The sequence below is a fragment of the Scophthalmus maximus genome, chromosome 5 (assembly GCF_022379125.1).
Source record: "Scophthalmus maximus strain ysfricsl-2021 chromosome 5, ASM2237912v1, whole genome shotgun sequence".
Lineage (NCBI taxonomy): Eukaryota > Metazoa > Chordata > Actinopteri > Pleuronectiformes > Scophthalmidae > Scophthalmus > Scophthalmus maximus.
The window spans coordinates 10,183,002-10,196,650 of NC_061519.1; the positions used below are offsets into that span (position 1 = coordinate 10,183,002).

Consider the following 13,649-nt stretch of genomic DNA (forward strand, 5'->3'; position numbering starts at 1 on the left):
AAAAAACTCTGTCACCTCTACTCAATTAAATTAGTTTGTCTAAGATATGAGAAAAGTATTTATTAACACTCATTTTAGTTCTTTTGTAGAATTAAAACTGCGGCCACACCCTTCTCTTTTATTTTGTAGTCTCCCCCCTCATGTTTGGATCTGGAGTTTGGTGTTTCCTGTTTTATTTTGAAATTCATTTCCTGTTCTCCTGTGTCTTGTTTTGTTACTTTACTTTTCTTGTGTCACTTGTGATTGTGATTTTCTCTCTTCCAAATACACACAAAAAAAGCCTCCGTATATACGCTGCTTTACAACCGCAGCGGTTGTACCTGCTTTGGCACAGTCATGAGGTGGATTCAGATTGTCCTTCCTATCGTCTTTTCCTATCTACTATTCCTTCAGCTCTGTGGGGTCCAGGAAAGGTGTAAAGGAGGATTCATAGGACTTAGGAAAAGCCGACAGCGCTGCTCAGAGAATCCGACTCGTCTTTGACTGTACTACGTCATCTTGCGACGGCGGATGTTATTGAAGTGGTGAAACTACAAATTTCCGAAGATGGACTACAAAAACACAACGGCTCCATCAGCATGTTTCAGTGTGTTTTACCACTGTATGACATCAGATGTAAATTATTTAATAGGTAACGGTAATTTCCATGATGACCTGCGTCATATTCTGGGTCATATTCATACTCTTTTTCTTCTATTTCGGATTGAATCATTTACGTTTGTGCATGGCGCAACAAGTTAAATATCGCTGCCACAGTGAATTGTGGGGCGACTATTTCCCCTTTCCTTTTGCACAGGAAGGTCCAGTGTACACTATGCTAAATGCATAGGAAAGGAAGCATTGATGCTCCTTTCTTATGCATTTAGAGAATCCAAACAGCTCTTTTACTTCCTGGTCCAGATTTAGGGAACTTCCTTCCAAATTTGACAGTTCGACCGTACCAATGGTAGCTGCTGGACATGGATGCATAGATCCACTCCCTCCCTTCCACCTTCGGGTGGTTTGTGTGGTCAGCAGTGTAATATTCACATGGAATATATATTAAGACCATATTAGAAACAGTGTAAAAAACAAGACAAGCAGCACTTGGTATGAAACTCTCCACCTAGAAGACAAAGATTCTCAATTTACAGATTCCTCCTGGTTTTAATGAATGGATCAGCTCCTTTCCCAGCATTTGTCAACATGTTTGCAATGTGCGTGTGATATGTTCTCTGAGGAGAGTCAAGCATATGCTCTGCCCATCACAGGAAAGGGAGAGTTTGCGTGTCTTATCAGTCAGCCCCTGCACCATGTGTGCCAAAATCTCAAGGTCTTAGGACCATTCGCCACTGCCGATAGAATTTTTGGAACAGATAAACAACTGCAAAACGGCTCCTTAGCAGAGCGGCTCCTTACTACAACATCTGTGTGGATAAGACATTTTATGTTTAGCTTGCAACACAAAAGTAGCACTGATTCCCTCCATTGTCTTTGTTAGGTTATTGTCAATCACCCAATAATAATCTTTTATTTACTGTATGCAGCATTTAAGGGCTTTGAGAGAAAGGATTAATACAACAATAAATCGTCTATAAAACAAATACGATTAAATAACATTAAAATAATGCCGTCAATGTTTATGTTACAACTTCTCCTGAGGACGAACAGGACCTTGTCATGTCTGCCGCCGAACATTCTGTTCATTTCCTGTTTTAATTTTTCCCGTTTACTCACCTCTCCTCCCGTTCCCCGTTTCCACTTCCTGTCCCTGTGTGTCTCCCGCTCCTGTGATCTTCCCCGTCCTGAAGTGTTTCACCTGGTGCGGTCATCTCACCCTCCTGTGTGCTCCGCTGTCCTCTTGCCAGTTCCTCTTTGTATTCTGTTGCAAGCGTTCCAGCATTATTTCCTTTAATGATCCTTTTTGCTTGTGAGTTTTTTGACATTGTCTTTTGCCGCAGCCCTCCTGGATTAGTCCGCCCTTCTGTTTTGCCTTCACCGTTGGCGACCTGCCTTGTTGTTAACGACTCTTTTTTTTGACCTTCGAATCCTGAGTTGTGCATTTGAGTCCGATGCCTCGTGATCCAGTTTATTACAGATCTCTGGTTTGGGAGAAAACGTGGTCTTCTTTTTCAAACTCTTGACTTCCTTTCCTCCATCTTCTCTTTAACTTCCCATCCCACTCTTAATACTCCGTCTTCCTTCTCATCTCACTCTGTGTTTCCTGTTGTTTGAATCCCGCTCATCTTTTCTGCCATCTTGACATTCCTGGATCTCTCGCCCGCTCTTTAACACTAGGTTTCTAACCAATCTCCTTCCTGCTCTTGTTGTCGTTGTTCAATGGACTGCGTCATTTCAGTAATTTACATTTTTTAGGATTTGTTCATCTCCTATGCAGGGCTTTTACTTGTAATGGAGTATTTGTATTGCTGTATTAGTACTTTTATTTAGGTATCTGAATAGACCTCTTCCATCCCCACAAGTATATCCTATATTCTGTCATGAATCTGAAATCCCAGACTGGATTTCCTTTATTGGGTCAAAAAGGACTCAGCTCTGTCTCATTCTCTGTTCTCATTTTAGCTATCTGCAGCTTACATTCCTCAGAGGAACACTCGCTCACGTATGAGAAGGACCGCACACAAACACACATACCTCTCTGCATACTTACTATTCTTGCTTCTGCTTCAGAGCGTTTGAGCACCAAGGCATTAGCAGATATCGGAAGCTAAGGTTTGTGGCTATTTTGTATCATAAGGCTTCATGTCGTCTTTGTGGTCTGGCACCTTTAATCTCCTATGACTCCTCAGAGAGTCTGGAGGAAGACACTTGTTTAACTTTGCAGGTTTTGATGAACACATTCGTGACCTACTTTCCTCTCATTTTGATTAACATGCACACAAATATTGATTGTCTCATTCTGATTTTCCTCTCCCAGATTCCAACATCTGTCATAATTGTAATCTTGTGGAGGGTAAATGACCCAGCAACTGGCCCTTCAACATCAGTCAACTCATTTAGATCATTAAGTGAAAGAAAACACATTTTTTAGCAATTATCTCGGCGGGTGTGCCAAGTTGGATTAGAGGAACAATTTTCTTTCTTCTCCCACTTTCAAGTATTTGTATTATTTGTATGGTTTTTAAGACATGTTTCTTTTTTCAAACATTTTGTTCTTACAGGTCAGAAGGGAAGGATGGAAAATCCAAACATAACAGAAGCTAAGGAGATAGTGATTGGCAAACCAAGTTGTCAGGACCAAATCATCTATTCAATACAACTTGAGGCGTTACTAATTTTTTGGATTTCATTTTAATTGTGAACTCAAACATGTTGTGAATTGTGGGTCCTCACTGCTCCTATTCTCACCCCTCCCTTCTCTGCCACTGTCTCTGTATCGGACAGATGTATTCATTTTAACCGCGAAGCGGAGTGAATGGGATTAATTCCCTTAAGGTATGTTTAAAAAAAAATTGGTCTCCTAAACAATCTTTGGCAGATTTATCACTGAATTCTTGGATTGCTTGGATTCTGCGGCCATAGGGAAAACTGAACCCTCATTTCCCGAAGGACTTGGCTCACCACCTGATCTTGCTTAATGCTGAAGCATGCGTTTTTCGGCAGCCCCATGACTTTTCCCCTCTGGATGTAAGCTCACCATGTTTCTCTGCTAGACACGACCTAAAGTTGCCCAAGGAAACAACCACCTCATTGATGCCGTGGGGTTTAAACACACCACAGTCTTTTCCTAATTCAACTCGCAGCAGTAAATGCATGATCAAGCCATATCATGTCCGTTCACTGTAATTTACACATTTCTTCATGATTCTGAAAGGAGGCACACCGAGTTACACAAAGAAAAATAAAACTGATATCACGTACCCTGTGTCCGTCTCTGTTGCAATCTGTGGATGACGCCTGGTAACTGATTATTGTAACACAGATCTGTCGACAGAGAAGATACTTCGTGCAGACAGCTACATCCCAAAGCTGGAGGTACAATAGAATTGGATTGTTATTATCTTATTATTTTCATGACAGTGGCAAGGCACATCTTATCCCAAATATCAACCTTTATATATATATATATATATATATATATATATATATATATATATATATATATATATATATATATATAAAAAGCCAGATGACCACACATGTTCAAATCTAATATTAGAGGGAAAATCCCACATCATAATTTTCTGAAAAATTCGTACCCTACTGTTTCCTGGAACAACGTGGTGATGAACCTCGTTTCAAAATCCCTTTCGATGTTGCAAGTGCTTTGATGTCCGAGCCGGTGATATTGCATAATGTTTGCGGTGTAATGTTGAGGGCATATGACATTCATGGAATTTCCCCGCCCTGTCAACATGCTAGCGATATGAATGTTTTTATACTGTACAGTGCAGAGTCATTCCTGGCGATGGAATGCAAAGGTTACGAAACGTCGAAGACTTTCAAACTTGGCTCGCCCATATTTTGCCTGTTCAGTGATTTTATGCCACCGTCGCACACCGGCATTGAACCATTTACCTTGAGGTAAAGACGCACAACGTACTGTTTTACTTTTTTTTCAGAATTGTTTCACTTAATGACTTCCCTATGTAGGACGAACGAGCGAAACAAAGTTGTGTAACTGCCAGTGGCTGAGGCCTCGAGGCACTAGCTTTTTTTCGGGGTGCAACAGTTCAAGCAAAATGACAGGAGTTACATGACCATTAGTGAAGCGATTTCATGTGTTAGAGCCTTAGCGATGAAAAAACAGGAAACGCGAAAGCAGCATTGAAGTCGTCAGCGCAACAATGTCATCTAAAACATTTGTACTTGACTTGATATCAGTATGAATGTCGGTAATGTGTGAGCCGCTGGAGGGGAATGCGTAAGAATTATTGAGTTCATATATGGAAGTAGAGCTGATCCATCCTTCCTTGTAGACAATAGTGAGGCGGTAATACAATAACGCAGAAATCATTTGACATGGTTGAAGGTTACACACATACACACACATCTCTAATCCTTGCAGGAAGGTCTCGTGCCGACCTCCATTTAACAAGGGTCCTTCAGACATGCCACTCAATCAACACTGAATCGTTACCTCTTTAGGTCACAGAGGCCATGGGAGAAGCTCTGGTTTCTAGAGCAGATTTTAGAGGTCTGTCTTTTAAGACATTTCTCATCCTCATAAAAAAAAAGGTCAGAACTTGATGTCAGTTTTGGCACAATCTTTTAATGACAACACCAGAGGAGAATAGCCTGCAGTGTTTTCAGCTACACCATCCACCGTGTTGAACTCCATTATGCCGTCACAACATCATACATGTTATGCCGTATAATTTAAATTGTACAAAATAAGGACGAGGACACAACATACGTCTTGCATAATTGTGTGGTTTTTAATTTTCCATTGCATCATTCAAGAACCAGATCACATACATGAATGACCATATATTCACACAACTCGTGACAGTCTGCTATCAGTGATCAAACATTTGTTGAATGCATGATCAGTTGTTCATGTCCCAGTTGTGTCTTTGGTATTGTTATCATTGTCTCCAACTGCAGTGCACACGTCTCTAAGCGACGCTAAAATGTAACAATCTACCTGCCACGCTGTCGGGTTGCTGACAGGCATTCAAGCAAAAGAAGGATGTGGACCCGGGTAATAGTAATAAAAGTAGTAATAGTAGCAGTGAGAGCTGTTACACTGCTGAATACACAGCACTCACTCCCCCACTCATAACAGCACCACCACTACTCTGTACTGGACTTATCACTATTAATAACTTATCACTTTTATTTATCTTCATATTTATCCATATGAAGATAAGTGCATCTGTTTATCTATAAGGGTTGTACTTTTATTTACATTTCTGTTTTTTTAAGTCTTTCTTATAGTCTTCATTTGTGTGGTGCCTAATTAGGAATCTTTCTCTCTCCCTCTGGATATTAGAAACTTTACAGACACATTCTCTGTTGTCATGAGGAGCACAGTTTGTAGAAATCCTTTTCACTCTGATTAAGCATCAAGCTAAGTAAACTAACCCCTTTTTTATCGACACTCATGACGTCTCATCTTGGCCCTCAGAACCGAGAAAGCAGTGTAATGTCTGAGAGACTGAATGTCTTTCAAATCCTGTTACATTATTACGATGCCTAACAGTCAAAGGTAAACGTTGATTAATCTCAAAATGGTCAAGTCAAGTCTGTGTATTCACTGTGGCTCTCCTCTCAGACTTAATTTTATTCTATATCATAAAGACGTACTAGACCACATCCCTTTGCCTCTAACAATGACCCATGTCAGCCCAAATTTGTCGATTTGCACGATTCCATCGACTACAGAAAGTCGTCGATTTGCGTCCAAAGCATTGCACAGTTTACGTTCGTCCCCAGTGATGGCAACTCCCGTGACCATACCTGGGGTATGCAGAAAATGAAGACTTAATCTGAAAAAGCTTGTGTTACATGAGTGGAGTAACTCCGGTCGGGAATGGAGCAATGCAAGAAGGAAAAAAAAGCTGCAAACTCAGATACTCGCGCGAGTTAAGCAACGGCAAGTTTGTGTCAAACAGCGACATACATAAACTACGTCCTACCTTTGATGTTTTGTCACGATAAGTTGTGCTTTGATCCATAAATCGGCTCCCGTTAGCACAAAGAATACTTGTCACTACTGTACTTAGATGGAATAAATACTTAAAAAGACATGTGACATTGAATGACTTTTAAAGTGAGAAACTTCAAATGGAACAGCTGACCATGTCCCTACTGAAGCCTGTCACTTTGCTCTGCTTCACTCTATCGGCGTGAAATTGTTTCTATTTTCCAAAACTGTTTTTGCAAGACCGTTTTTCAATCAACCCTTATAAAAAAGAAAAGTATGATTAAAGGGTGTCTCGTGAAAGCTGGCAGAATGTCGATAGTACTGAATGCCAAAACAATCTTTCCTTTTTGATAAAGAAGATTGCATTTGTTTTGCTAATCGTTCTGTTCGGAGATGGTCTTTTCCCTGCAAGAGGTGAAGGAGACAGCAGTAGGAGAAATATTCAGATCATTTACAGAAGTAAGTAGAAATACATCATCCTACTACCGAGAAAAATAACTCCTGTGACCTATGATCATTATTATTGTTATGAATGCATTTTTGAGTAGGCACCATTTTACTGTTGTAGCTGTCATTGGTGGTGCTAGATTTGTCTCGTTTTTGTACATACACAAATTTAGGTGGGAGTTTTGTGTTTGTGCCTCTGAAAAGACCCCTGACGTGTTTAACAGACAAAGTTTTCTATCTGAAATGAATGGGAGTAAATGTACTGTAGCGTGAAAAATGGAAATACCTAAAAAAAAATAATATCCATGAGATTAGGTATCCATAGTTGCATTGGTATATGGATAGCATCCTCCCAAAAATGTATTTGATTTCCCAAGTTTTTCAGAAAAGGGAACTGAGCCCTGTGCAAGCCATGCAAGATGTGCAGACTTTGTGACCGCCACCCCAAACTCCTCGCCCCCTCCTCTCACCCCAGCCGCTGCCCATCACCGCGCCTGCCTGCGTGCCTCCTCCACCTCCTCCTCCATCATCCTCCTGCGCTGTCCCAAGAGTCCCAACAACCTGACCGGTCTTAAATCAAGGTAAACCCGTCCATCCGCATCCGTCATCCGTCACTCGGACGCCCCCGAAGCCCCCGAGGCTACCACACCTGTGTGGAGCGTCGCGGTGCCTCGTCACTACGGTGGTCCGTCTGTTCCCCCCGACATTAAAATGCCATTGGCGTCAACGCACGCGCACGCGCACTGAGCAGCGGCGCGAAGCCAACAATCGCGCGGGTCTGCGAGGAGCCGTCGCGTCGACCGACAGACTGAGCAACACGTGTCAACGCACCGACGCGCACTGTGCGTTTGGTTGTATGATGTCAAATGCGTCACGATTCATTAATTGCAATCAAGTGGCGAAGTGAGAGCTCCCTCTGATTGGCTCGCCGGAGCAGCCGTGTGTCTGTGACGGGTCGTGTCGTCCACAGACGCGGAGAGCCCCTCGCATGCCCCCCCCCCCCCCCCCCGGCTCACTCGGAGCTGCGCAGGGAGGGAGGGGCCGGAGGGGCAGTTGGTCGCCCGACTCGGACCGAAGAGGGACGAAGGACCACGGTGATGCAACTTTCCAATAACCCAGCGTTGGCGGAAAAAAAAAAGGCCCGTCAGAGCATTCGTGAAGCGCCGACGTCAGCCGAAGGACGACAGCTCCCCTCCAAGGTAACACCACAGCCCGGGCCGACAAGGAGAGAGAGAGAGTATGAAGTCAGTGGGTCTTTCTTTTTTCCTGGTTTCTGAACAACAAGCGGGTCACTAAACCAGGGGCTACACTGTGGTTACAGCCGTCCGTGGAGCGTGCAAACGAAGTGTCGCCTTCCACGTCATAATAGAGGCAGTCAGACAACAGTCAGACAACAGTCAGACTGTCTAATGTCAGCAGGGAGGAACACGTGGCAGCGGTTAGTGCCCCCCCCCCCAGTTAAAGAAGAGTGGGCCACCTCGTGTACGTCTTGTGAAGACTAATGGACAGTAGTTGGCTTTTGTGGTTGAGCCAAATAGCCTATAATATACCCATCATGGTACATGCAATTACTAAAGGATAAACCACAAAAAAGTCATACTGTTGAAAACAGTAATTTAATACTAGCAGCAGCAAGTAGATATGGGGGAATTCCCCCCCCAAAAAGATCAAATAAATGTATTCTAAATAAAGTATATAATTTAAAATATAGAGTTGATAAAGGATTTTTAGTTTTACATGTCTAATAAAACTAACAGTGTTTCTGGCACTGTGGAAAACATTGTCCGCTTGCAGGGGCGTAGCGGACGTGGGGGGTTTGCGGAGGACGTGCCCCCGCACTTATCTGTCCCCTCTGTCCCCCCGCACTTTTCCGACCTGTAATCCCAAATTGGACACACGTTCCATTCATTTCTAATGAGGCAAGGTTCATTTTCCCAAGTTGAACGCACCATGAGCGGGCGGGGCCATGGTACGCACGTTGATCAAGCTTCTGCTCCTTCCTGGGATGTGAGCAGAACGTGAAAGTAAATGTCATAAATGTCGCTATTGTCACTTTGGTTGCGTTGATGTTTCATTGCAAGTGAATCTTTTGATTGTATAGTTTAGTTTATGATTTTTATCATTTTAAAGAACTAGATTCGGTCCCCAGCACGAATGTACAGATGAAGTTTGGGAAGACTTGCGAAGTAACGTCGGGTTTTTATTTTTAATTTCTGAAGGAAGTCACTTTGTGGTCCTGGGCCATGGCAGGGTCCAGCTGCTCAACCTTGAAGCATTTTTTTCGGTGGCCACTCGTGGTACTGCAAAATTATCTTTTTCACACATCAACATATTTAGATGTTGTGGTTATTGGTCAATTATTGATTACCTGTTTGACTTGTTGTTCTTGAACTTAATCGTTTTTTGTTCAACCTCGTAATGATGATATAACTATGACAGGTTTAAGTCTAAGGTGTAAGTCACTTACTTTACAGTGTTTCCCATACATTGACTAGACTATGGTGGCCTGCCATAACAAACCGAAAATATTTTATACTTCTCATAGCAACATAAAAGATCTCAAATTATTCCCGCAAGTAGATAACATACAAAGTCAACACAAAGACGTGACTGGATGTGAATTTGTGTGTTTTTGCACCATTGCTTCAGCAAAGCAGCACTCACGTTGTTGAGACAAGACACTTAACCCTAAATTGCTTCGCAAGGCTCTCCGACAGTGTGAATGTGAAAGAAAAAGCGTGCTTAATGGCAGCGCTGTATGAATGTGTGTGAATGTGACTTGTCCTGTAAAGCACTTTGAGTGGTCAATGAGACTAGAACAGCGCTACACAGAAAATAGTCCATTTACCTTTAGCTGTCAAGGCCAGTGTCTGCAGAAGTGAAACTGAGGGCCAGGGTGACCCCAGTGGTGGTGGTGGTGTTGTTGTTGATGAGGAGAAGGATGGAGCAGGCACCAGCACAAGAACAGTGACGGGTACAGGTGTATGTTTTTCTATTAATAACAGAAAATATAATCACTAGAAAACAGAAACAAAAGACTTCTCAGACCTGATGTGGTCACTTACAAAGCAAGAGAAAATGCTGAAGTCACTTTCCAATTTGCCGCTTTCGATTCGGCAGTTAAGGGAAATTTACACTGTTGAGCAACCTGTCCTCCGTATTGGACCAGGTCCAGATAGAAAAGCACTATCGCTATACTTGTCAAATCTGGACTGTATTGTCACAGATAGGCCAAAGATTCTTTGAAACATATTTTCAGATTGTTGAAACCTTTATTCTAGTGCAAAAATAGGTGATTTCACTGCTTTTTTCACGTCTACCACATTAGATCAGGTCTCTTTTAAAAACACTATTGTGCCCAGTTTGTCAAGTATAACCCAAAATTCTGATTTAAACAATATTACAAGAGGGGCTTTAACGTGATTATTGTCATGACAGTCATGACTGACAAGATAATAATAATGGTAAAGCACACCCTCGAGTAAAACATTTAGTTGTGACTACTTGTAGCACAATTCATATTGATGCTCATCATGTGCCCTTGCATGAACTATAACTAGAGATGAACTTTTGCTCCAAATAAAAATGCTGCCGTAGGTCTTTTCTGTTTTTACTGGTAAAATCTTTAGAATCAACTGCTTTGGTTTAGTTAACAGAACCAAAACTGAAAAAACTGCTGTAAAATATTTTACAGTTGCACCATCAACTTTCACTCTGATGGATTATGCAACATTTATACTGTTTCTTAACTCACTCAATCATGTTTTTTGACAATTCTGTGCTTCAGTTTCTTGTAAATTGTTAGTCATCGTGCAGTATATGCTGACACCATTAAAAAGGGAAACTGACATGTGGTGAGTGATTTGTGTTTGAGTGGTCTAATTAATTGAGAAAATAATTGAGATTTTGCAGATAAATCATGATTTTCACAGGATTACTAAAATGTTTTTCAGAGGTGAATGCCGTACTTATCCCACTTTCAGATAGGCTGGAAAATTCTCTATAGGCGTCACTTAATATTCCTCTGACAAAACCAAATTGTTTGCTGGACTGAATGTTAAAAGTGGGGCAAGTCAATAGACGTTGTGCACACACCACCACATTCCCACCGTACCCTTACCCACACACAGCAGTGCCTGTCTTTCATCCATCCCTGGAGTTTTCTGTTTGCTCTCCTAATGCAGTAATCATTGGGTAACACATAGTACAGGCCAGGGACTCCTATACCCCAAGCACAGGTTGGTCTTCATATGTGTGTCTCAAAAGCACAGTAGTTTTGCAGTTTAAGATAAAGATATTGTGAAAATAATAGCATTATAACCAGACCACTGGTACGTCTGAAAATCTACAAGAATTGCCACATTTTGTGATACTAACTTAACCGTCAAACCTTCATTAGACTGCAATTTTCTGAATTGCAAATTTGGACCTTTCACAATCCAAACATTGTAATACTGATAGAGTTTCAAAATAAAGCTTAAACTGCACTTTGCCTTGTTGTTGTCAATAGACTTCAGCACACAAGGCATGAACAAATGAATATTGTTTGTTCTGACAAACTAAAACTGCCACCACAAGGTAATGCCAGATTTGATCTTGTGCACGTCATATTCTAAATATCAAGTTCCTCTTCACTTTACCTTTAACCCGCTGTGATAGACGGGAGATATTTGGGCGGGATTAGGTTTAGAGCAGGTGCATGGTAAAGAGCTCTGTCACCATATGGTCCCAACTGCAGTATCTGTCACCCACTGTCATACTATGGAGAAGATCAGGTCAGGTACGAAATCTGATGGTAGATAAAGACAAGAATCTCATCTGGGAACAGCTGAAAGGACAAACTGAAAGGATCTGCAGTACCTAGAATGGGAAGCCTTTAATTTGCTCAAAGAATTGAGCAAATAAGGCCAGAGACCTCATTAGTCAATAGAAAGTTTTCATGCAGAGACGATGAAGGGGAAGTGAAGGTAGTGAGTATCTGCCAATGGCTACTCTAGTGGCAACGGTTACCCTAACCCAAAGTGACAAACAGTATAACTTTAACCCCCAGGGTGTTAGTTGTCATCAGAGGAAGGTTGGCCGTAGTGATGGGTGGAAGGTAATTGTCAGTGGAGTTTGTCAGAAGCTCCGTACTGTCAGTGACTCCATGACGATATTGCTTTGACCATTTTGGCTGTAAGGTTAGGAGAAAAAAAAGCTTTAAAAGAGAATTAAAGGTTGTGGCAATTAAATATGATCGAAAGCAGATTAAAGCTGCACTAACCAATAGTGTGCCCCCACCTCTATAGAGCATTGTAGTGTCTTCCAGCACCTTGTTTGGAGTCTTCAGTCTGCAACTGCTTTCATCAACCTTGTTTTCCGCAGGAGGCAGTGGGTTTAGCTCAAACTCTGCTAGATATGTAGGTAGGTAAGGGATTCCTCACACGTTCACCACACAAACTTTAGGAGGTGGTAATGTATTAATCTCGTGCTTACAGCTTGTTTTACCTGTTTCCACAAATGTATTCATGCAGGCGTAAGGTTAGCTTGGTTAAGATCATGAAAAAGTTCTGGTTGTGGTTTATTTTAGCCACCATTAGTTATTCGTCTGACACTGTTTATGTGGCATTTGGGATACAGCACAAGGTACAACAGCATCAAATAATTGTTATGATGAAACTTTCCCATGGTTTGCATCGGACAGTTTTCACTGTAGCCTCTGAGATAGTTCGTCATTGTTTTTGTGAGGGATTAGTCCAGACACATCTGGACATCTGGGAAGCCCAAATACTGTGGGACTAGAGCCGAGATGCCGAGTGGTGTGCATTTTAGCGGCATTAGAACACAGTCACACTGTCGACTCAGTTTTGATGTCACAGATCTGTGTACTTCACACATCGTCAGAGTTGGACATGTTGCTGCTATGCCTAACGTCATTGTGAAGAGAGCGCTAGACGTGAGAATAGTCACCAAGGGACATGACGGAGTGACTGAATTCTGCCTATATGCTTTGACCACCAGAGGGCCCTGTAACACAGTTAAGCGGAGCTGTTTTGTACGTGTTGGAGAGTGCAGCCCTTCGCTGTCAGCATCTCCAAGATCTTTCATGTCATGCATCATCAGGTTGGTTTTAAGCGCAGCCTGAATGGAACAGTTGCCATCAGGAGTAGCCCAACTGGATGGGAAACCTGCCTCTGCATGTGTGACAAAGCATGACACAATGACATCTAAGTATGATCTTCCACGTGTCCTGACAAAAATAAATTAATAAATATTATATATATATATATATATATATATATATATATACATACATACACACATTGTGGTGCAGCAAGCAGGTCATTTGTTGTCCCTCCTCTTCTAAAAGATTAATGTTATACATATCCATATCTCTTTAATATTTCCCATTTGTTAATTGTGAAAGTGTTGTGTTCCTTCTTGGGTCACTGCAGGAATGAAGTTCATGATTGCATTACATTACATTTTGCTGATGTTTTTTTCCAAAGCGACTGACAATCATCGAGGCAGCATTAAGGGCCTTGCCTAAGGGCCCCCACTGGGATGACCTGGAATTGAACGCCTTCTGTACCAAAGTCAGCGGTGTAACCCACTAACTATACCAGCTGCTGAT

The 13,649-nt window shown here is 41.9% G+C and overlaps 1 protein-coding gene across 3 annotated transcripts in view; it reads left to right on the forward strand.

Moving 5' to 3' along the window:
* The first annotated feature begins 6,909 nt into the window (after positions 1–6,909).
* slc6a9 (solute carrier family 6 member 9) overlaps positions 6,910–13,649 on the forward strand; it is a 63,801-nt gene continuing 57,061 nt past the window's right edge. Inside the window, exons 1-2 of one of the 3 annotated variants that reach the window (XM_035635517.2) lie at positions 6,910–7,048; positions 7,414–7,617. Coding sequence is in view for 1 of the 3 variants with exons in the window: in XM_035635514.2 (XP_035491407.1) it covers positions 8,134–8,235 (102 nt within the window). In the remaining 2 variants the exon portion in view is untranslated. Of the gene's footprint in view, positions 7,049–7,413; positions 7,618–8,070; positions 8,236–13,649 lie in introns of those variants that run through there. The other 2 variants (XM_035635514.2, XM_035635516.2) reach the window with 2 other exon arrangements.